The sequence below is a fragment of the Dendrobates tinctorius genome, unplaced genomic scaffold, assembly GCF_039654945.1.
Source record: "Dendrobates tinctorius isolate UK_male_01 unplaced genomic scaffold, ASM3965494v1 ptg000155l, whole genome shotgun sequence".
Lineage (NCBI taxonomy): Eukaryota > Metazoa > Chordata > Amphibia > Anura > Dendrobatidae > Dendrobates > Dendrobates tinctorius.
In genome coordinates this window covers 20,030,699-20,055,955 of record NW_027361822.1, presented here as the reverse complement: position 1 = coordinate 20,055,955, position 25,257 = coordinate 20,030,699, and the positions used below count along the sequence as shown (strand labels likewise).

The 25,257-nt window shown below is 46.7% G+C and overlaps 1 protein-coding gene and 1 pseudogene across 1 annotated transcript in view; both read right to left on the bottom strand.

Annotated features, from left to right (window-relative positions):
* The window catches only part of LOC141051036 (uncharacterized), a 57,723-nt gene extending 56,313 nt beyond the window's left edge, over window positions 1-1,410 (bottom strand). Inside the window, exon 1 of the mRNA XM_073547839.1 lies at window positions 1,249-1,410. Coding sequence (XP_073403940.1) covers window positions 1,249-1,385 — 137 coding nt within the window. The 5' untranslated portion in view covers window positions 1,386-1,410. The remainder of the gene's footprint in view (window positions 1-1,248) is intronic.
* Window positions 1,411-13,640: 12,230 nt separating this feature from the next.
* Window positions 13,641-25,257, bottom strand: part of LOC141051084 (uncharacterized) — a 30,674-nt pseudogene continuing 19,057 nt past the window's right edge.

Here is a 25,257-nt window from a genome sequence, read left to right as displayed (position 1 = left end):
CCCCTGTATACATGAGCCCAGCCAGCGCTCTATTACTGGCCATATACACATGGCAGGGGGCGCTATCTCCGGGAATGGAGGGGTTACTGCCCCCTGTGCAGCCCAGTAATGGGGAATCTCCAGCACCTACCTCCACCTGCAGGGGGCGCTATCTCCGGGAATGGAGGGGTTACTGCCCCCTGTGCAGCCCAGTAATGAGGAATCTCCAGCACCTACCTCCACCTGCAGGGGGCGCTATCTCCGGGAATGGAGGGGTTACTGCCCCCTGTGCAGCCCAGTAATGGGGACTCTCCAGCACCTACCTCCACCTGCAGAGGGCGCCATCTCCGGGAATGGAGGGATTACTGCCCCTTGTGCAGCCCAGGAATGGGGAATCTCCAGCACCTACCTCCACCTGCAGAGGGCGCCATCTCCGGGAATGGAGGGATTACTGCCCCTTGTGCAGCCCAGGAATGGGGAATCTCCAGCACCTACCTCCACCTGCAGAGGGCGCCATCTCCGGGAATGGAGGGGTTACTGCCCCCTGTGCAGCCCAGTAATGGGGAATCTCCAGCACCTACCTCCACCTGCAGGGGGCGCTATCACCGGGAATGGAGGGGTTACTGCCCCCTGTGCAGCCCAGTAATGGGGAATCTCCAGCACCTACCTCCACCTGCAGGGGGCGCTATCTCCGGGAATGGAGGGGTTATTACCCCCTGTGCAGCCCAGTAATGGGGAATCTCCAGCACCTACCTCCACCTGCAGGGGGCGCTATCTCCGGGAATGGAGGGGTTACTGCCCCCTGTGCAGCCCAGTAATGGGGAATCTCCAGCACCTACCTCCACCTGCAGGGGGCGCTATCTCCGGGAATGGAGGGGTTACTGCCCCCTGTGCAGCCCAGTAATGGGGGATCTCCAGCACCTACCTCCACCTGCAGGGGGCGCTATCTCCGGGAATGGAGGGGTTACTGCCCCCTGTGCAGCCCAGTAATGGGGAATCTCCAGCACCTACCTCCACCTGCAGGGGGCGCCATCTCCGGGAATGGAGGGGTTACTGCCCCCTGTGCAGCCCAGTAATGGGGAATCTCCAGCACCTACCTCCACCTGCAGGGGGCGCTATCTCCGGGAATGGAGGGGTTACTGCCCCCTGTGCAGCCCAGTAATGGGGAATCTCCAGCACCTACCTCCACCTGCAGGGGGCGCTATCTCCGGGAATGGAGGGGTTACTGCCCCCTGTGCAGCCCAGTAATGGGGAATCTCCAGCACCTACCTCCACCTGCAGAGCCGCACTCCACATATATGGCTGCTCTGTGCGCACAGGACCTGGGATGAGGTCACAGGAGGGGAGGAGTCAGGGGTCACATGATCAGGGGCCTCAGTGTAGGCAGGACTCTGTGCTGGTGTCATGGTGCTGGATGAGGGGAAGTTTCTGTGTGGGGTCAGGAGGGGTTTACAGGGGGATGTAGCAGAGCCGCGTGTGTACGAGGTGTACGGAGCGGAGCCGTGTGTGTACGAGGAGTACGGAGCGGAGCCGTGTGTGTACGAGGTGCACGGAGCGGAGCCGTGTGTGTACGAGGTGTACGGAGCGGAGCCGTGTGTGTACGAGGTGCACGGAGCGGAGCCGTGTGTGTACGAGGTGTACGGAGCGGAGCCGTGTGTGTACGAGGTGCACGGAGCAGAGCCGTGTGTGTACGAGGAGTACGGAGCGGAGCCGTGTGTGTACGAGGTGCACGGAGCAGAGCCGTGTGTGTACGAGGTGTACGGAGCGGAGCCGTGTGTGTACGAGGTGCACGGAGCAGAGCCGTGTGTGTACGAGGAGTACGGAGCGGAGCCGTGTGTGTACGAGGTGCACGGAGTAGAGACGCGTGTGTACGAGGTGTACGGAGCGGAGCCGTGTGTGTACGAGGTGCACGGAGCAGAGACGCGTGTGTACGAGGTGCACGGAGCAGAGCCGTGTGTGTACGAGGTGTACGGAGCGGAGCCGTGTGTGTACGAGGTGCACGGAGCGGAGCCGTGTGTGTACGAGGTGTATGGAGCGGAGCCGTGTGTGTACGAGGTGTACGGAGCAGAGCCGTGTGTGTACGAGGAGTACGGAGCGGAGCCGTGTGTGTACGAGGTGCACGGAGCAGAGACGCGTGTGTACGAGGTGTACGGAGCGGAGCCGTGTGTGTACGAGGTGCACGGAGCAGAGACGCGTGTGTACGAGGTGTACGGAGCGGAGCCGTGTGTGTACGAGGTGCACGGAGCAGAGCCGTGTGTGTACGAGGTGTACGGAGCGGAGCCGTGTGTGTACGAGGTGTACGGAGCGGAGCCGCCTGTGTACGAGGTGTATGAAGCGGAGCCGCGTGGAGGTGTACGGAGCGGAGCCGTGTGTGTACGAGGTATATGGAGCGAAGCCAGGTGTGTACGAGGTGTATGGAGCGGAGCCATGTGTGTACGAGGTGTATGGAGCGGAGAAGCGTATATACGAGGTGTACGGAGCCCAGCCATGTCTATATGACGTATGTGGAGAAGAGCTGTGTATGAGATGAGCAGAGGGGGCCGCGTGTGTACGAGGTGTACAGAGAGGACCCGAATCCTATGGGATTCCACAATGCTGTACTAATGCTAAAAACGCAGCATGCTCATTAATTTTGCGGAATCGCGGCGATCCCGCACCCATAGGAATACATTGTTCCGCTTACTTCCTGCATGTGGCTGTGCACACGATGCGAAAAGTAAGCAGAACAATTGCGGATGGTACCCACGGTCCGGAGGAGAGTAGACTGTCCTCCGGGCTTTGGGTACCATATCCCTGTAAAAAATAGAATTTAAAATAAAAAATGGTGTTATTCTTGCCTTCCGACGTCCCGTGCAGCCTTCCCGCCTCACTCCACGCTCTCGTTCCCAGTAATCCTTTGCGAAAATACCCACGATGACGTCTGTTCTCACGGTCATCGCGAATTACCGCGAGAACGGACGTCATCACGGGCATTTTCGCAAAGGATTACTGGGAACGAGAGCGTGGATTGAGGCGGGAAGGCTGCACGGGACGTCGGAAGGCAAGAATAACACCATTTTTTTATTTATTTTTTACATTTTATCTTTTACTACTGATGCTGCATAGGCGGCCTCAGTAGTAAAAAGTTGGTCACACTTGTCAAACACTATGTTTGACGAGTGTTACCAACCTGTCAATCAGTTCTCCAAGCGATGCTACAGATCGCTTGGAAAACGCTAGCATTTTGCAAGCTAATTACGCTTGCAAAATGCTAGTTTTTCCGCGGGAAAATCGCGGGAATTTAAAATGCGATTTTCCCGTGGAATGGAATTCCGGAACTCTCGCGGTAATTTCTGCGAGAGTTCCGCTACGTGTGAACTTAGCCTTACTGTACACACAGCACTTCGCAAGTGCTATGTATACAGAAATGGGAATAACTAACGGGACCTTATTGATTTTTGCCCTATTGCCCTATTACAGTTTTATGTAATGTTCTTTTCGGGTATCCCCTCTCAGACAATGTTTTAAATAGATTTTCACTTTCTTTGAGAAACATTGACTCAGAACAATTTAGTCTAGCACGAAGATATTGTCCAACCAGGATGCCAGTTTTTAATGCTGGAGGATGCCAACTGTCCCAATGAAGGAGTCCCGTTCCGTAGGGAATCGCGCAGCCAGTAACTCCAGCTGGATAGAGCACTGGCTGACGAAACCCCTACAGGAGGCGCCATTGCCAGAAAATTTATCGGGCAACGGGAGGCGGGTAACCGTTGGCGCGTGGGAGGACGTGGACATACGAGAAACCACCTCTGCGATCGCCTGTACAGCAGCCTCCGAAGACTTCGCCGCTGCGATAACACTCTCAAGAGTAGCCAACCGGCCCTCTAGCTGGCGAATGCACTGAAGGAGTTGCTGCTGATCTGCCATCACTAGCCAGACCCTGGCGCTAGTATAATGTTAGGCACGGCGGAACGCACTAAATAAAAATAATAAAGTGCGTTCACCGCTCGGGGTCCACCGTGCAGTAGGTGTTACAACCGCTGCTGAGTAATGGCAGACGAGCAATATGGCGATATGCGCACGGGTTCAACTTCACCCGAAGTGCGCAGAGCGGGCTTTGTTCACACACAGAGGCACCGCAACAAACTCTATTAATTGGCCTCCCTCTCACTCGACTCTCCCCTCTCCAGTCTATCCTTAATGCAGCAGCCAGGGTTGTCCATCTGGCTAATCGTTTCTCAGACGCGTCCGCTCTTCGCCAGTCATTACACTGGCTGCCAATTCATTACAGGGTACAATTCAAAGTACTTGTTCTCACCCACAAAGCTCTCCACAGTGCGGCACCCCCTTACATCTCCTCCCTCATTTCTGTCTATCGGCCTAACCGACCACTGCGCTCTGCAAATGACTTTCGACTAACCTCTGCCCTAATCCGTACCTCCCACTCCCGACTCCAAGACTTCTCCCGTGCTGCGCCAATCCTCTGGAATGCTCTACCCCAAAATATTAGGACCATCCACAATTTGCATAGTTTTAGGCGCTCGCTCAAAACACATTTGTTCAGAGCGGCCTATCACATTCATTAATCAAAGTCATGTTTGTGTGTGTAGCCCATTCACTATCTCCATCTAACCCCCACCCCCTGAAGATGGCTGGACCGTCATTGTAAATACATCATTGCAAATACAAACCTGTGCTTTGTATCCCCCCCACCTCATTGTAGATTGTAAGCTCCACGAGCAGGGTCGTCTTATTTCGCTTTAATTATTGTATTGTTAACGTTGTTACTTATGACTGTTGTGTTTGAAACTGTTCAACTGTAAAGCGCTGCGGAATATGTTGGCGCTATATAAATAAAGATTATTATTATTATTAACAAACACACAGAAGGCTGAGCCTGTAAGAGTCACAGGCCTCAGGTAAATGCACACGCAGTACAAGGTCGCAGGAACTAAGACAGTGGGGCTTCGTCCATCTAGACCTACCGTGTATGCGGCGTCGCTACTGCGAACCCCAAGAAGGGCTGCAACTGCAGCGCAGGACACTGCAGCTGAACGACACAGCTACAAAGCAGGCGCTATGTTGGACGCTAGCGCAGAGGTGCGGGGTGCACAGTGGCCTAAGGCTTGCCACAGACTGGCGCAGACTGCTGAACTAATTCCCTAACCACATGCGTAATATCAGAGGGAAGGGGTTTCATAATAAGTCAGTCACCAGAATCATACATCCGTCACCATTCACACATAGCAGTATAGTCTATACTAGCGCATGGCGGAATGGCCATGCGCACTTTTTATAGCCGTGTGGGACCTTCCAGATCTCCGAGATGGACCAATGAGATCTGGAACAGGACCTGAGCACATGACTCCCGATCTCCAATGGGAGATCGTCTCGTGAGCATGCCCAGTAGGAGCACAGAGGGACTTAGTCTCTGGAGCATTCTGCTGCAAAGTAATCTCCTCTGCAGTAGAAAGACAGCATGAGATGCAGAATGTGAGGCTCTGGATTCCTGCAGAGCAGACGCAGAAACCTGACGCCTAACATTACCCCCCCTCCTAGGGCCCCCTCCTCTCTGAGCCTTACAATCCACCACCCTGTGCCCATCAGAGGCATAGGCCTCAGACTCGTCCGAAGGCAAGTCTGGTGTCCCGGTAGGTGACACGGAAAACCGGGACACGTGGAAGGTATCAGAGGCGGCAAAATTGCCAGGTTTAAGAAGTGACACGTGGGAGACCACGGGAGTGAAAAAACCGCCCGGAGCATAAGTTGAAGTGGGACGCCGCGATGTGTCGGCGGACGTCTCCACTCTCTGTTTAAGGAAGCTTACCCGAGCACACGAGGCGCATGCCTGAATATATTTTTATATTTTTTAATGTCCCGAGCCCTGTGCGGCCACCAATACGATCCTGCCAGGAGTCTTGTGGTCTGCATGTAGCCACAGTGACCACCCGCCCTGGACGCGTGTGCCCACGCGAGAACCTTCGGCCGAAGGCGAGGGGGGACAAAGGTCTTGCCCGGCGGCACAGAGTTTGGCCATTGCGGGGACCCGTTATCCTGGTAAACAGAGTGCTGACAGTGGCAGCCGCAGGTGGAGCTTAGTGCCGGACACGCCTTGAGACTGGCGCGAGACACCTCCATGGGCTCTGGAAGTGAACACTCTGGCTCGGGTGATTCCAGAGCGTCAAAGAGGTTGGGAGCCGGAGTAACCTTCCGTCTGGAATGAGCACGCTGCAGCCCGCGCTCTGAAAAACGGAGATCAATACGGGTGGCAATGGCTCCTCCAGACTTGCAGGAACCTCTCTGGTAGAAAGAGCATCCTTAACATGCTCAGCTAAACCTCTCCAAAACACAGGGATGAGGGCTTTGTCAGACTACTCCAGCTCAGAAGTCAGTGTCCGAAAACGAACGGCATACTGACTAACCGAGAGGGATCCCTGAGTCAAAACAAGTAACTGTAGAGAGGTGTCGTGCATGACCCGTGGTCCCAGGAAGACCTTCTCAATAGCTGTTAAAAACAGCAGCGGTCCGAACCTCTGGGTCACCACGCTCCCATAGTGACGTAGCCCACTCCAACGCCTTGCCCGACAGAAGGGAAACAATAAACCCCACCTTGGCCCGTTCCGTAGGGAATCACGCAGCCAGTAACTCCAGCTGGATAGAGCCCTGGCTGACGAAACCCATACAGGAGGCGCCATTGCCAGAAAATTTATCGGGCAACGGGAGGCGGGTAAATGTCGGCGCGTGGGAGGACGTGGACATACGAGAAACCGCCTCTCTGATCGCCTGTACAGCAGCCTCCGAAGACTTCGCTGCTGCGATAACACTCTCAAGAGTAGCCAACCGGCCCTCTAGCTGGCGAATGCACTGAAGGAGTTGCTGCTGATCTGCCATCACCCTGGCGCTAGCATAATGTTAGGAACGGCAGAACACACTAAATAAAAATAATAATAAAGTGCGTTCGCCGCTCGGGGTCCACCGTGCAGTAGGTGTTACAACCGCTGCTGAGTAATGGCAGACGAGCAATATTGTGATATAATGCGCACGGGTTCAACTTCACCCGAAGTGCGCAGAGCGGGCTCTGTTCACACACAGAGGCACCGCAACAAAAACACACAAAAGGCTGAGCCTGTTAGAGTACAGGCCTCAGGTAAATGCACACACGGTATAAGGTCACAGGAGCAGGAACTAAGACAGAGGGGCTTCGTCCGTCTAGACCTAACCTAACGTGTGTGCGGCGTCACTACTGCGAACGCCAAGAAGGGCTGCAACTGCAGCGCGGCGCAGGACACTGCCGCTGAACGACACTGCTACAAAGCAGGCGCTATGTCGGACGCTAGCGCAGAGGTGCGGTGTGCACAGTGGCCTAAGGCTTGCCACAGACTACTGAACTAATTCCCTAACCACATGCGTAATATCAGAGGGAAGGGGTTTCATAATAAGTCAGTCACCAGAATCATACATCCGTCACCATTCAGACATAGCAGTATAGTCTATATAGCCGTGCGGGACCTTCCAGATCTCCGAGATGGACCAATGAGATCTGGAACAGGAAAAAAATAGCAGGGGTATATCTACCAATAGCGAGATGTGTATTTTATAGCAGATTGGTATGGACCAGTTTAATAAAAACTTAACTTTTAATCAACCTTTAAAAACATATATCAACAAAAAGTGCCATACAAAGTGCTCGTGCTGAAGTGAATAAAAATTGTTCAATGCCGCCTGAAATAAACCATATAGGACAATAGGGCACTCGTTATATCATTTTATACCTTATTTACAGCAGCCTCTTAGTGTTGCATACGTATAGGGCCTCAGTCCCTCAACCCAGATATAACAAAGAATAGCCTATAGCTCCACATATAAATTGTCCTTTTATGGTTATTGCTGTTTTCTAGGCTCCAATATAGTCCGTAAAGGACATTAATAAACCAAAGAGTGAGCCACTGTACACATATCGAACACCCTCAGACAGAAATTATATAGAGTCTCCTTTAAATTACTGACCACATATCTCCTTTCTAGTGTATAAATAGATCATGTACTTATCCTCAGATATCGTTGTTTTTTATAGCGATACCCGAATACTGCTCACAGCTAGGGGGCTCCACATGTCAGTGAATCGCTGGGTAGCTCGATTCCCTCTGTATATCTCCCAACGCGTTTCATCTACCACAAATTCATCAGGGGAGTAGTGGCATTTGTGTCCGGTGGCATTGCGCGCCATATCGCGCTCTCATTATCTTTTATATACACTCAGAAGTCCCGCGGTCTATCCCTATTTCCGGACGCCGGGGCTGGCACTTCCGGTTTTCATCTTACTTAGACCCCTAGACTCCTCTCCTGCCCCACTTCCTGGGCGTGTCTAAGGGCCGAAGACGTCACATCCGGTGACGCGTATTAGCCGGATCATATGCCCCACTTCCTGGGTTCGTCTGAGTATCGGCGGCGTCACATCCGGTATAAACAGCGATGTAAACACATCGCGTTCATGTGACTCGCCCGTGCCCATGGCAACCAGACGCTGTTGTGCATATCTAATTAGAGCGTTAGGCGTCTCGTTCCCTAGAGTGGGGCTCGGGCCGGAAAAATTATACACCTATTCCCATTTTAATATAACCAATATCGGTGGCTTGGAGAAGTGTATAATTAAAAGAAATCAGCAAAACTATTTTCTATCTTTTGCTGATAAACCCAAATAGGGGACATTTTCAGTGCATTCCTAGATCCAAAAATTTTTACACCATAATCAGGATACAAAACGTATAATTAAACTTTCCAGAGGAAAAAATATCTACCAGATTATAATAATCAAAATGTCCTATTGGTTAATAGGTGTTGCATGGTATATACTGGGCACCACGGACCTTTTTGGGAAGGATAGAGAAGGGTGCTCACTAGAACTTACCCTATTATACCCTCTCTATATGTCACCTACCTAACGCGGAGGTTGGCACCCTAATTCCTGCGCAAGTGGCGCCCCCACTCAACGGCGGCTCTCCCTATACTTTGATGGCCCTATTAAAGTCCTCCCTACAAGAAGGAAGAATAGGTGAGAAGTTCATTAAGTCCCTTAGGATGTACTGTTCGTAGTGAGAAGATCCAGAAAGTTTCTCTCTGAAGGATTCGCTTATCCCAGTCTCCTCCTCTTTGATTTTTTGGGACTTTTTCAATGCCTATGAAACTGACAGCCTTAGCATCCCCATTGTGGGCCTAGTTGATGTGATTCGCCACAGGTGTGTCTCGTTTGTTTATGATGTCCCTGTGGTGCTCTCCCACTCTCACTCTGAGCTCTCTCTTGGTTTTACCAACATATTCTAAACTGCATCTACAGGTAATCTTATACACAACTCCAACCGATCTGCAATTGATAAACTGCTGTATAGGAAAAGTTCTTCTTGTGACACTACTGCGGAAAATAGTGTCCTGTGTAATTGATGCGCAATATTTGCAGTTGCCACACTTATAGCACCCTTTGGGTTGGGTACCCAACCAGGTAGGCCTACTATTAGTGTTTAAGGAAAAATGGCTACTGACTAATCTATCCTTGATGGAACCACATCAATGATTTCTTTTAATTATACACTTCTCCAAGCCACCGATATTGGTTATATTTAAATGGGAATAGGTGTATAATTTTTCCGGCCCGAGCCCCACTCTAGGGAACTAGACGCCTAACGCTCTAATTAGATATGCACAACAGCGTCTGGTTGCCATGGGCACGGGCGAGTCACATGAACGCGATGTGTTTACATCGCTGTTTATACCGGATGTGACGCCGCCGATACTCAGACGAACCCAGGAAGTGGGGCATATGATCCGGCTAATACGCGTCACCGGATGTGACGTCTTCGGCCCTTAGACACGCCCAGGAAGTGGGGCAGGAGTGGAGTCTAGGGGTCTAAGTAAGATGAAAACCAGAAGTGCCAGCCCCGGCGTCCGGAAATAGGGATAGACCACGGGACTTCTGAGTGTATATAAAAGATAATGAGAGCGCGATATGGCGCGCAATGCCACCGGACACAAATGCCACTACTCCCCTGATGAATTTGTGGTAGATGAAACGCGTTGGGAGATATACAGAGGGAATCGAGCTACCCAGCGATTCGCTGACATGTGGAGCCCCCTTGCTGTGAGCAGTATTCGGGTATCGCTATGAAAAACAACGATATCTGAGGATAAATACATGATCTATTTATACACTAGAAAGGAGATATGTGGTCAGTAATTTAAAGGAGACTCTATATATTTTCTTTCTGAGGGTGTTCGATATGTGTACAGTGGCTCACTCTTTGGTTTATTAATGTCCTTTACGGACTATATTGGAGCCTAGAAAACAGCAATAACCATAAAAGAACAATTTATATGTGGAGCTATAGGCTATTCTTTGTTATATCTGGGTTGAGGGACTGAGGCCCTATACGTATGCAACACTAAGAGGCTGCTGTAAATAAGGTATAAAATGATATAACAAGTGCCCTATTGTCCTATATGGTTTATTTCAGGCGGCATTGAACAATTTTTATTCACTTCAGCACGAGCACTTTGTATGGCACTTTTTGTTGATATATGTTTTTAAAGGTTGATTAAAAGTTAAGTTTTAATTAAACTGGTCCGTACCAATCTGCTATAAAATAGAGATCTGGAACAGGACCTGGGCACATGACTCCCGATCTCCAATGGGAGATCGTCTCGTGAGCATGCCCAGTAGGAGCACAGAGGGACTTAGTCTCTGGAGCATTTTGCTGCAAAGTAATCTCCTCTGCAGTAGAAAGACAGCATGAGACGCAGAATGTGAGGCTCTGGATTCCTGCAGAGCAGACGCAGAAACCTGACGCCTAACATTACCCCCCCTCCTAGGGCCCCCTCCTCTCTGAGCCTTCCAATCCACCACCCTGTGCCCATCAGAGGCATAGGCCTCAGACTTGTCTGAAGGCAAGTCTGGTGTCCCGGTAGGTGACACGGAAAACCGGGACACGTGGAAGGTATCAGAGGCGGCAAGATTGCCAGGTTTAAGAAGGGACACGTGGAACTGTCTGCTGAAAAGTAATCTCCTCTGCAGTAGAAAGACAGCAGGAGACCGCAGAATGTGAGGCTCTGGATTCCTGCAGAGCAGACGCAGAAACCTGATGCCTAACACTTTCTTGGTCCTATTTCGTATGTAAAAAACATTTCCATTTGATTGTTGTTTAATAGTGATGACGAGCAAACATGCTCGGATAACGTGTTATCCGAGTACCCTGGGCATACTCGGATAAAATGTTCGAGCCCCTGTGGCTGCATGTTTTGTGACTGTCTAACAGCCGCACGGACTCGAACTTATTATCTGAACACGCCCGAGATACTCTGATAACACCCGAGCGTGCTCGGATAACACCGTTATCCGAGCGCGTACCCTCATCAGTATTGATTAAGATTGAATCAAAGTCTAGAAAAATATTGGTATCAGAGAGAGTATTTATGGCATGTAGATGTCTATATGTGTATATGGAATGTAGGGATGTCCTTAGTTAGTTGTGGTCAGAAAATGGGAGAGCAGAGTTGGTAAAATCATACACTGAACAAAACTGGAAGACCAGGTCCAGTATATTCCCCTCTTTATTTGTGGGAAATAAATGGGCATGTGCACTACAAAATAATGGTGAATGGGCGTTGTTAAAAAAAACACTCCTTTCACTATTATCTTTCGCTGTAAACAGGTTAATCTTTTGCAAAATAAAAGATAATTGTTCATCCAGTGTAAACAGGACTTGCACTGCAGAGAAAAATGGCAGCCTATGCTCACTAAAGGCCCCGTCACACACAGCGAGATCGTTAGCGAGATCGCTGAAATGTCACAGGTTTTGTGACGCAACAGCTACCTCGCTACGTGTGACACATAGCGGCGACCGGCTCCCCCGCTGCGATATCGCTGATCGTGCTGGAATGTCCTAGGCCATTTTTTGATCATTGGCGTCCCGCTGGCCAGCATGCATCGCTGTGTTTGACGCCATAACAATGATGAGCGACCTCGTTGAAGCACGCCTATCGAGGTCTGAGTCAGAATAGCTGCTATGTGACAAGGTCCCAACGACTGCCGAGGGATCGCTGTATTGTTGCTGTGTTGAGTAGATCTGCCTATTTGACAGCTTACTAGTGACCATGTAGCGACGTACCAGCGATCCTTACCATGCCATATCGTTGTCGGGATCGCTGGAGCGTCGCTATGTGTAACGGTACCCTAAGCGATCTAGTATAGGAAGTTAGAAATAGAAAATGAGTGGCAGATGGAGAGAGTGGATTATCAATGAGGGTGTTAAAGTCCCCCGTGATAAGAGTGGGAATGTCAAAGGACAGAAAGTGTGGAAGCCAAGTTGGAAAGTGTTCAAAAAAAAAAAAATGGACAGACAAAAAGTGATGGATAGGCAGAAGATGTCCATACAATAGTCGGGTATCGGAACTGTCATCAAGATAAAGCGCAATATTTTTAGCTCACTTTCATAAAGAAATCTCCTGAAAATTCATTTGATGAAACATATCTGGACTGTGTAGTAGAAAAATCCCACCCAGCTAAAGGGCTTTGTACTGCGTTGAACCAAACAGAAAAATGAAAGCCCAGTACTCATCTTCTCTTGTTAGTAAGACTTAAAATTATTTCTTAATCCATTAAAACTCACATGAATTAATTATTAAGGCAGACACTAAAGCAATACTAGCCTAAGCATCTTGAAAACTTCCCGCATCAGCAATGTTGGCAGCATTATAGAAATAAAGGACAAGCAGGCAGATCTTATGACTGATCAAACCAGTGGCATCAGCAGTAGGCAGCTCCACTCTTTAAAAGGGAATCTGTCACCCTTTTTTTGGACTCTCAACTGCCGGCATTGACATCAGGGGCTTACCTACAGCATTCTGTAATGCTGTACATAAGCCCCCGATGTAACCTGAAAGATAAGAAAAACACTTTAGATTATACTCACCGGAGGGGGCGGTCCGGTCCGGCGCCTCCCATCATACGATGCCGTCCTCTTCTTCCCTTCCTGTCGTGGCTCTGGCGCAGGCGCACTGCTCTGCCCTGTTGAGGGCAGAGCAGAATACTGCAGTGCACAGGCGCCAGACCTCTCCAAACACCTGCACACTGCAGGACTCTGCTCTGCCCTCAACAGGGCAGAGCAGTGCGCCTGCGCCAGAGCCACGACAGGAAGGGAAGAAGAGGACGGCATCGTATGATGGGAGGCGCCGTCCCGAACCGCGAAACCCATCGGACCGGACCGCCCCCTCCGGTGAGTATAATCTAATGTGTTTTTCTTATCTTTCAGGTTACATCGGGGGCTTATCTACAGCATTACAGAATGCTGTAGCTAAGCCCGATGTCAATGCCGGCAGCTGATTGTCAAAAAAAAAGGTGACAGATTCTCTTTAATGTCAATGCCACCAACCTCCTCTTCTGGTGAAGTAAACCCCTTCTAACCCACCCGATTTGGTGGCCATTTCGCATCCATAGCACAATCATCAGCATTATGCTTAAATCAGCTGACAGTTGTCTCAGTTTGGGAAATGTCTTAAGCTCTTTGCTTCCCACCTTTAGATTGGCACTGACTCAAAATGTCACTACCGTCTCTTCTGTTTGCAGCTCCAATGTTGTTATTTCCAGAAGCAACAAAGAAATGCTATGTACTCACCAAAAAACAACACTGGCAACAAACCATGTATTATTATTTATTTATATAGCACCATTAATTCCATGGTGCTGTACATGAGAAGGGGGTTACATACAAAGTTATAGATGTCGTGAACAGTAAACAAATTTACAGTGACAGACTGGTGCAGAGGAGAGAGGACCCTGTCCTTGCGGACTTACACTCTACGGGATAGTGGGGAAGAGACAGAAGGTCAGGGGTGCAGCAGCTCTGGTGGTGGTGAGGCGGCAGCTCGGGCGGTGGTGAGGCGGCAGCTCGGGTGGTGGGAAGGCGGCAGAATGGTTATTGCAGGCTGTAGGCTTTCCTGAAAAGATGGGTTTTCAGGTTCCATTTGAAGGATCGAGGGTAGTAGATAACCTGACGTGTTGAGGCATGGAGTTCCAGAGGATGGGGTATATTCGGGAGAAATTTTGGAGGCAGTTGTGTGAGGAACGAATAAGTGTGGAGGGGAGTAGGAGGTCTTGGGAGGATCAAAGATTACGTGAGGGAAGATATTGGGAGATTAGTTCAGAGATAGAGATATAGGGAGGGGACAGGTTGTGGATGGCTTTGTGGATCAGTGTTAGTAGTTTGAACTGGATTTGTTGGGGAATTGGGAGCCAGTGGAGGGATTTGCAGAGTGGAGAGACAGGGGAGTAGCAAGAAGAGAGGTGGATTAGTCGGGCAGCAGAGTTTAGGACAGACTGAAGTAGTGCAAAAGAGTTAGCAGGGAGGCAGTAGTCAAGGCGGGAGATGATGAGGGCATGTACAAGAGTTTTAGTAGATTGAGGGTGGAGGAAGGGACAGATTCTGGAAATATTTTTGAGTTGGAGGCGACAGGAGGTGGCAACAGCTTGAATGTGTGCTTTGAAGGACAGGGCAGAGTCAAGAGTTAAGGCCCCATCACACACAGCAATATCGCCAGTGAGATCGCTGATTTTGTGACGCCACAGCGATCTTGCCAGCGATATAGCGGTGTGTGACGGGGATCAAAGACCAGCCCCCCTGTCGGGTATCGCTGATCGTGGTCGATCGTCCTGGGCCATTTTTTGATCGTTGGTCTCCTGCTGGCCAGCACGCATCGCTGGTCCTGATCGCTGGAGGGGCAGTCTATGTGACAGCTCACCAGAGATCAGCCTAACGATGTCACAGCGATCCCACCCATGTCGGATCGTTGGTGGGATCGCTGGGACATCGTTATGTGTAACGGGGCCCTTACTCCGAGGCAGCGGATTTCAGGTGCGAGAGACAGCGTGATGCCGTTTACCATAATAGATAGATCGGGAAGGGAAGATATGTGAGATGGAGAAAAAATAATGAGTTCAGTTTTGTCTACATTGTGTTTTAGAAAGCGAGAGGTGAAAAAGGAGGATATGGCTCATAGACAGTCTGGGATTCTTGACAGCAGAGAGGTGACATCTGGGCCAGAGAGGTAGATCTGAGTGTCGTCCTCCTAGGCCAAGGGTATAGATGGAAAAAAGTAGGGGCCCAAGGACAAAGCCTTGGGGGACTCCAACAGAGAGAGGACAGGATGAGGAGGTAGTGTGGGAAACGCTAAATGTGTGGTCAGAAAAGTATGAGGCAATCCAGGACAGGGCAAGGTCTTTGATGCCAAGGGAAGAAAGAATCTGTAGCAGTAGACAGTGGTCGACTGTGTTGAAGGCAGAGGACAGGTCGAGAAGGAGGATGGAGAACTGTCTGTTAGCTTTGGCTGTGAGTAAGTCATTAGTAATTTTGGTTAGGGCAGTTTCAGTGGAGTGGTGGGGGCGGAAGCCAGATTGGAGGATGTCAAGGAGGGAGTTAGATGAGAGGTGGGAGAAAAGATGAGCATGGACGTGCTGCTCGAGGAGCTTGGAAGCAAATGGGAGCAGTGATATGGGGCGATAGCTGGGCATAGCAGTTGGGTCAAGGTTTGTTTTTTTGAGGATGTATACAAGTCAAATTAAACTAAAAAAGAATCAATCTTTTGTGGTGTACATACTTTGAGAGGAGCTGACAGGGTTAAACATTTATTTTTTGCCTGCTTCTACATGAATGCAAATTTGAACAGGGTAGCACTTCCCCTCTGTATAATTTGTTCACTGGTTTATAGCTCTCCTTATTTCTGTCGCTAAGGTTTGATGTCTTCCCACTATCCAGATTCGCCATAAAATGTCTGCTGCATTCCCTGCCTCTGCTTTCATACAGGCTATGATAGTCCCTCCTTATTGTATGGCCATATGATGTGATAGCTGTAGGACATTATGTGGAAAATAACCTAGCCGCACCTCAAGTTCATGTGACATTGTCTGTTGGATGCAATTTGTAAAATGGCAGTGGCAATTTTCAACAATTCAAATGAAGCGAACTGCAAAATGTCTGACTACACAAGATTCAGAAAGTTCCTACAAATTCAACAATAATTTGAGTCAAACAATCAATTTGCTGTAAAACAGTAAGTACATTAAGGACATGAATATGGAGTCTCCCGTTTGAATGGTCAACAAAATTTGATTCACCAGAAAATCAATTCCAGCATTCTAAGCATGAAAATGGCTTCTCTCCGATGTGACTTCTCCGATGTTTAGCACAATATGATTTTTGGTTATAACACTCCTAAAACACTGCAAGTCAGAATGGCTTCTCCCCAGTGTGAATTGTCTGATGGTTAACAAGGTCTGACTTTCGTTTAAAATACTTCCCACATTCTGAACATGTAAATGGCTTCTCCCCTGTATGAGATCTTTGATGGCCAATAAGATGTGATTTTTTAGAGAAACATTTTCCACATTCTAGGCATGAAAATGGCTTCTCGCCTGTATGAATTTTTTGATGGTCAACAAGAGTTGATTTCTGAGTAAAACATTTCCCACATTCTAAACATGAATATGGCTTCTCTCCTGTGTGACATCTCATATGCTTAGCAAGAAGTGAATTTTGGCTAAAACACTTCCCACATTCTGTGCATAAGAATGGTTTCTCCCCTGTGTGAACTCTTTGATGTTTAATAAGACCTGATTTTCGTTTAAAACTTTTCTCACATTCTGAACATGAATACGGCTTCTCCCGCAGATGACATTTTTGATGTTGAGAAAGATTTGATTTCTGAAGAAAACCTTTCCCGCATTCTAAGCATGAAAATGGCTTCTCTCCTTTGTGATTCCTCTCATGTCTAATGAGATTCCAGTAACGGTTAAAAATTGTTCCACATATAGAGCATGAATATGGCTTCTCCTCTGTGTGAATTCTCTGATGTGTAGCAAGTTTTGAACTAGTCGTAAAACATTTACCACATTCTGAACATGAAAATGTCCTTGCTTCTGTTTGACTTTTCTCAGATCTTTCATGGTCAACATCCCTCCTGTTATTTTTCTCTAATGATTTAGAAGATAGGATCTGTTGAAAAGGATGTGATGATAGATCTTTGCTGTGGAGGGCAGTTGGATTATCTGGGATACTGACATGCTCTTCATATGAAATTTGTGTGATCTGATGATCATCTGCTTTCCAATCTGAAGATATTAGATGTCCCTTTGCACTTTTGAAACAGTCACCTGCTGAGAACAAAAGATTTATTTTAGTATAATATAATCTTATTAAATATATTGATCTTTGTCACAATAATGTAACTATGATGTATGGTTTTCTTTCTCATCACACCATTCTAGAACATTCACACACGTCCATTAGGTCTGTGCAGAGCACGCTGTAGGTTTTTTGACTCCCCCCCTCCTTTCTCCCTCCGTCAGCTTTCTTTCTCTCTGCTTACATGTAATCCAACACTCCTTCCTCACTCCTCCCTAAGGAATGTGTTAATTAGTCCTTTGTGTAAAAAGAGCGTGTGCTTTCCCTTTGTGTGTGTGTGGGAGATATTAAATATGGGATAACTCGGTCCCAATCAGTGATAGATATATGAAAGATACATATTTGGGACGTGCTTCGCTAGAGCTACACTTCCGCGCTTTCACGTAAACTCTAGCACCAGCAGAATACGAGAAATGGATTTCTCCTGAACGGAGTTGAATAGCCCCTCCATGTTTAGAGTTGATAGGAAGCTAATTCCAAAACAAGATGAGTGATGGTTCTGCCATTATTCTGCTAGGTTCTCCATCCGAGGTACTGTATGTAGCTAATAAGTTTTCTTAGAAAGGTTCCAACCCTGAGAAAAGAGGAGGGCTGCCATAACTCAGCCCCTTTAGTGATGTCATGACCCAGAGGTAAAAGTTAGTCCTAGCTCAGTCTGGGGGACTCTCTTGCCTTGGAAGCCTGATACAGTACGAGTCTGTGATGCATTGTGATGTATCGCCCCTCCCACCAGCATGGTCTGCCTGAAATGACTTAAGCAAAAGTGCTTCTTCTTTAGTCCCTGTTATTTTGAAATTGTCTGTACATACTTTAATTGTCTCATATTGTAAAATCTTTTTATACCTACTGTAAACACTGCCTACCTTTTTGGAGTAAAATATAAAATTACTAGCTTTGTTTCTCCATGCTCTATAACATATCTGCATGTCTCTGAAGTGAATTACGCTACTAATTTGGGTTGGCTTCGAACCCCTTAATTAAGAAATCGGAGCTGGTGGCAGCGAAGTGTGGCCTGGGCTAGTTGGGCCAAGCTGGCAGTGACAGAAGGGGTTTTATAAGCTTATTGTCTGGCTGCGGCTAGGATTAGTTATAATTCTCTCGCTGCAGCATGCCTAATAGCCAGTACACATCCAAGCAGGCCCATCCGGTGACTATCTTAGGTGCAGTTCCCTGAGAGACCTGAGGGTAAGGGGGGCGCCGGAGAGCTGTGAGTTCCAAAGCGGAACTGGAAAGTGGGATACATAAATCCTGGCAGTTCGTAACATATTGGCGGCAGCAGTGGGATAACTAAAATAAGCCCCCCTGCGGTAAATTGATAGGTCGACAGACTAGGTTGCTGTTTTTTCATCACATATGGGGCAGCGGCGGGATAACTAAAATAAGCCCCCTGTGGATGTGATAGGTTCTGTGCGTGTTTGAGGTTTTTTCATGACAATCTTTTATAACTTTTCTATAAAAATATTTCCTTACAAATTGCAGGAAAAGTAGTGGGATTCAATAGAAAATAGACAAATCTGTGACAAACTTAGACTTTTAATAAATCAGTGTAATGTCATGTAGTGTTATTGATTGTGCTACTAATCTTTTAATAACAATCATAGAACACATATTTACATTTCTAATAAACTATGGCAAATTCATGAGTATCTATTCTATTATTTCTAAACACTGTTTTTCGGTGATTCCTTTGTATCCCCGTTCATACTGCACACACACACACACACACACACACACACACACACACACACACAAATGATACACCATTTGAAAGGTAAACTTGCCCCCTTCAGCAAGAAAATAGCCAAACAAACCACACATTCATGATTTGATCACAAAATACAGTTTAAACATTAATTTTCATAAACTTGCAGTAAGAAAAAATTACCTGCAGGTGGCACCACAGTACCCAAAAGCACACTACCAAAACATTTGTAAACATGCACTGCTTTTTCGCTGATGACTTCGCCCCACACACACGATACACCATTTGAAAGGTAAACTTGCTCCCTTCAGCAAGAAAGCAGCCAAACAAGCCACACATTCACGACTTTATCACTCAATACAGTTTAACCGCTTCACCCCCAAGGGTGGTTTGCACGTTCATGACCGGGCCAATTTTTACAATTCTGACCACTGTACCTTTATGAGGTCATAACTCTGGAACGCTTCCATGGATCCCGGTGATTCTGACATTGTTTTCTCGTGACATATTGTACTTCATGTTAGTGGTAAAATTTCATTCAAATAACTTGCGTTTATTTGTGAGAAAAATGGAAATTTGGCGAAAATTTTGAAAATTTCGCAATTTTCCAACTTTGAATTTTTATGCCCTTAAATCACAGAGATACGGCACACAAAAAACTTGATAACTAACATTTCCCACATGTTTACTTTACATCAACACAATTTTGGAACCAAAATTTTTTTTTGTTAGGAAGTTATAAGGGTTAAAAGTTGACCAGCGATTTCTCATTTTTACAACACCATTTTATTTTTAGGACCACATCACATTTGAAGCCACTTTGAGGGGTCTATATGATAGAAAATACCCAAAAGTGACACCATTCTAAAAACTGCACCCCTTAAAGTGCTCAAAACCACATTCAAGAAGTTTATTAACCCTTTAGGTGCGTCACAGGAATTTTTTTGAATATTTAAAAAAAAATGAACATCTAACTTTTTTTCATAAAAAAAATACTTCAGGTTCAATTTTTTTTAATTTTACCAAGGGTAACAGGAGAAATTGGACTGCAAAAGTTATTGTGCAATTTGTCCTGAGTACACAGATACCTGATATGTGGGGGGGAACCACTGTTTCGGTGCATGGCAGAGCTCAGAATGGAAGGAGCGCCGTTTGACTTTTTCAATGCAAAATTGGCTGGAATTCAGATTGGACGCCATGTCACGTTTGGAGAGTCCCTGATGTACCTAAACAGTGAAAACCCCCTACAAGTGACCCCATTTTGGAAACTAGACCCCCCAAGGAACTTATCTAGATATGTGGTGAGAACTTTGAACCCACAAGGGCTTCACAGAAGTTTATAACGTACAGCGGTACAATTAAAAAATCATATTTTTTCCACAAAAATGATCTTTTCACCCCAATTTTTATTTTCCCAAGGGTAACAGGACCCTAAAAGTTATTGTGCAATTTGTCCTGAGTACGCTGATACCCCACATGTGGGGGTAAACCACTATGTGGGCGCATGGCAGAGCTCGGAAGGGAAGCAGCGCCATTTGACGTTTTTGGCTGGAATTGAGATCGGACACCATGTCGCGTTTGGAAAACCCCTGATGTACCAAAACAGTGGAAACCCCCCACAAATGACACCATTTTGTAAACTAGACCCCCCAAGGAACTTATCTAGATGTGTGGTGAGCACTTTGAACCCCCCAGTGCTTCACAGAAGTTTATAACGCCCGGGCGTGAAAATAAAAAAATTGTATTTTTTCCACAAACATGATCTTTTAGTCACCATTTTTTTATTTTCCCAAGGGTACCAGGAGAAATTGGACCCCAAAAGTTGTTGTCCAATTTGGCCTGAGTACGCTGACACCCCATATGTGGGAGAAAACTACTGTATGGACACACGTCGGGGCTCGGAAGGGAAGCAGTGACGTTTTGGAATGCAGACTTTGATGGAATGGTCTGCGGGTGTCATGTGCGTTTGGAGAGCCCCTGATGTACCTAAACTAATGAAACTCCCCACAAGTGACCCCATTTTGGACACTAGACCCCCCCACGGAACTTATCTAGATGTGTGGTGAGCACTTTGAACCCCCAAGTGCTTCACAGAAGTTTATAACACTCGGACGTGAAAATTAAAAAAATCATTTTTTTCCACAAAAATGATATTCTTGCCCCCAATTTTTTATTTTCCTAAGGGTAACAGGAAAAATTGGACCCCAAAAATTGTTTTGCAATTTGTCCTGAGTAGGCTGATACCCTACATGTGGGGGTAAAACACTGTTTGGGCGCATGGCAGAGCTTGGAAGGGAAGGAGCACCATTTGACTTTTTCAACTCAGAATTGGCTGGAATTGAGATCAGACGCCATGTTGCATTTGGAGAGCCCCTGATGTGCCCAAACAGTGGAAACCCCCCAATTATAACTCCAACCCTAACCCCAATACACCCCTAGCCCTAACCCTAGCCCTAACCCTAATGGGAAAATGGAGATAAATACTTTTTTTTTAATTTTATTATTTTTCCCTAACTAAGGGGGTGATATCGGGGGGTTTGATTTACTATTTATGGCGGTTTTTATATTTGGCAGCTGTCGCACGCTAAAAGACGCTTTTTATTGTAAAAATAGTTTTTGCATCACCACATATTGAGAGCTATAATTTTTCCGTATTTTGACCCACCGAGTCATGTGAGGTCTTATTTTTTGCGGGACGAGTTGACGTTTTTATTGGTACCATTTTCGGGCACGTGACATTTTTTGATCGCTTTTTATTCCTATTTTTGGGACGCAGAATGAACAAAAACCAGCGTTTCATGAATTTCTTTTGGGGGGGTGCGTTTACACCGTTCCGCGTGCGGTAAAATTGATAAAGCGGTTTTATTCTTCGGGTCAGTACGGTTACAGCGATACCTCATTTAGGTCGTTTTTTTATGTTTTTGTCGGTTTTATGCAATGAAAACTATTTTATATAAAAAATAATTATTTTTGCATCGCTTTATTTTGCGAGCTATAACTTTTTTATTTTTTTGCTGATGATGCTGTGTGGCGGCTCGTTTTTTGCGGGACAAGATGACGTTTTCAGCGGTACCATGGATATTTATATGCGTCTTTTTGATCGCGCGTTATTACACTTTTTGTTTGGTGGTATGATAATAAATCATTATTTTTTGCTTCGTTTTTTATTTTTATTTTTTAAGAGGTTCGCTAAAGGGGTTAACTAATGGGACAGTTTTATAGGGCGGGTCATTACGGACGCGGCGATACCTAATATGTGTACTTTTATTGGTTTTTTTTTTTGTTATTATTTCCAAAAAATGGATTTATTGGGGGAATATTTTTTTTTTTTTTCTAATTTATTTGGCGATTTTTTTTTAATTATTTTAACACTTTTTTTTTTTTTTTTTTTTTACTTTATTAAATAGTCCCAGGTGGGACATCGCTGATCTGTCACATCACAGATCACTGTGACAGATCAGCGATCAGACACAGGCACTGCAGAAGGCTTCCTCATGCCTGCGCTTTGCAGGCACTGAGGAAGCCAGCTTCCTCAGGCCCCCGTCGCCATCTTGGATTCGGGGGCCTGGAGGAAAGGAGCCCCCCGCAGCAGCGCTGCACATTGCGCTGCCGTGGGGGGCTCAGGGAAGCACGGAGGGAGCCCCCTCCCTGCCGATGCTTCCCTTTAACCCCCGGTACACCGCGATCATGTTTGATCGCGGTGTGCAAGGGGTTAACGTGTCGGGGGCGGTCCGTGACCGCCCCTGACACATTGTGCCGGGTGTCAGCTGTGATAATCAGCTGACACCCGGCCGCGATCAGCGGCGCTCACCACGTGGGCGCCGCTGATCGCGCCGACGTACTATCCCGTCCATGGGCATAGGGGCCCAGGTCCCATGGACGGGATAGTACGTCGGATGGCAGAAAGGGGTTAAACATTCATTTTCATAAACCTACAGAAAGACACAAGGACCTGCAGGTGGCACCTCAACCGGAAAACATTTTTTGGCCTCTACTTATCAAACCAATTTATTGTATTACCAATCTACATATATAAATACCTGTCTGTGTTCATCAGCTCATGAAATACATTTACATTTGACCAGCTTGCTTTTGCTGAAATTGCCTGCGCCCCCGACGACCAATGTGTGAAAATTTTGCACGGGCCAAGCTAGGAATATTAATTCAAAGTTTACAATACTGAAAAGAACCCATAATACCCATGCAAATGTATAACAAAATGTCTGGAGCTTCTGAAGGTAATTTCTTAGTCATAAAATGGCTGTTTTAAATTAGATTATATTTGTAGAAATTCAACAAGCATATTAGCAATATTAACCCTTCAAGGGTCAGGGAATCTTTCGTATTCGATTTTTATTGTTTTCCTTCTCTTTTTGCAAGAGCCATAACACATTAAGGCATATGATGACTTGTTTCTTTGTCAGGATGAATTGTAGTTTTGAATGACATTATTTACTATACAAATGCACTGAAAAAAGGGAAAAAATCCAAAAGTGGTGAAATTTCAATCCCCACCACCACCATCCACACACTATTCTGTTATTGTTACGACTTTCATTGTGTATTAAAAATAATCTTGTAACGTAATTCTCCAGATAAATATGATTATGAACAGTGATGCCAAAGATTTCCACTTTTTATTAAGTATTGAAAGAAAAAAATTGTTTCCATCACCATTTTCTGAGACATGCACCTTTATTTTAATTTTTTTTTTAACCCCTTCCTGCCATCCGACGTACTATCCCGTCCACGGTACCAGGGCCCATATGACCGGGGACGGGATAGTACGTCGGCGCGATCAGCGGCGCCCACGTGGTGAGCGCCGCTGATCGCGGCCGGGTGTCAGCTGATTATCACAGCTGACACACGGCACAATGTGTCAGGGGCGGTCACGGACCGCCCCCGACACGTTAACCCCTTGCACACCGCGATCAAACACGATCGCGGTGTACCGGGGGTTAAAGGGAAGCATCGGCAGGGAGGTGGCTCCCTCCGTGCTTCCCTGAGCCCCCCACGGCAGCGCAATGTGCAGCGCTGCTGCGGGGGACTCCCTTCCTCCAGGCCCCCGAATCCAAGATGGCGACGGGGGCCTTCGGGGGCCTGCGGAAGCTGGCTTCCTCAGTGCCTGCAAAGCGCAGGCATGAGGAAGCCTTCTGCAGTGCCTGTGTCAGATCGCTGATCTGTCACAGTGATCTGTGATGTGACAGATCAGCGATCTGTCACAGGACAGTGATGTCCCACCTGGGACTATTTAATAAAGTAAAAAAAAAAAGTGTAAAAATAATTAAAAAAAAAAAAAAAAAAAATATTCCCCCAATAAATCCATTTTTTGGAAATAATAAAAAAAAAAAAAACAATAAAAGTACACATATTAGGTATCGCCGCGTCCGTAACGACCCGCCCTATAAAACTGTCCCATTAGTTAACCCCTTTAGCGAACCCCTTAAAAAATAAAAATAAAAAACTAAGCAAAAAATAATGATTTATTATCATACCGCCAAACAAAAAGTGTAATAACGTGCGATCAAAAAGATGCATATAAATAGCCATGGTACTGCTGAAAACGTCATCTTGTCCCGCAAAAAACGAGCCGCCACACAGCATAATCAGCGAAAAAATAAAAAAGTTATAGCTCGCTGAATAAAGCGATGCAAAAATAATTATTTTTTATATAAAGTAGTTTTCATTGCATAAAACCGACAAAAACATAAAAAACGACCTAAATGAGGTATCGCTGTAACCGTACTGACCCGAAGAATAAAACCGCTTTATCAATTTTACCACACGCGGAACGGTGTAAACGCACCCCCCCCCAAAAGAAATTCATGAAACGCTGGTTTTTGTTCATTCTGCGTCCCAAAAATAGGAATAAAAAGCGATCAAAAAATTTCACGTGCCCGAAAATGGTACCAATAAAAACGTCAACTTGTCACGCAAAAAATAAGACCTCACATGACTCGGTGGGTCAAAATACGGAAAAATTATAGCTCTCAATATGTGGTGATGCAAAAACTATTTTTACAATAAAAACCGTCTTTTAGCGTGCGACAGCCGCCAAACATAAAAACCGGTATAAATAGTAAATCAAACCCCCCCGTTATCACCCCCTTAGTTAGGGAAAAATAATAAAATTAAAAAAATGTATTTATTTCCATTTTTCCATTAGGGTTAGGGCTAGGGTTAGGGTTAGGGCTAGGGCTAGGGTTAGGGCTGGAGTTAGAATTGGGGGTTTCCACTGTTTGGGCACATCAGGGGCTCTCCAAATGCAACATGGCGTCTGATCTCAATTCCAGCCAATTCTGAGTTGAAAAAGTCAAAATGGTGCTCCTTCCCTTCCAAGCTCTGCTATGCGCCCAAACAATGTTTTACCCCCAC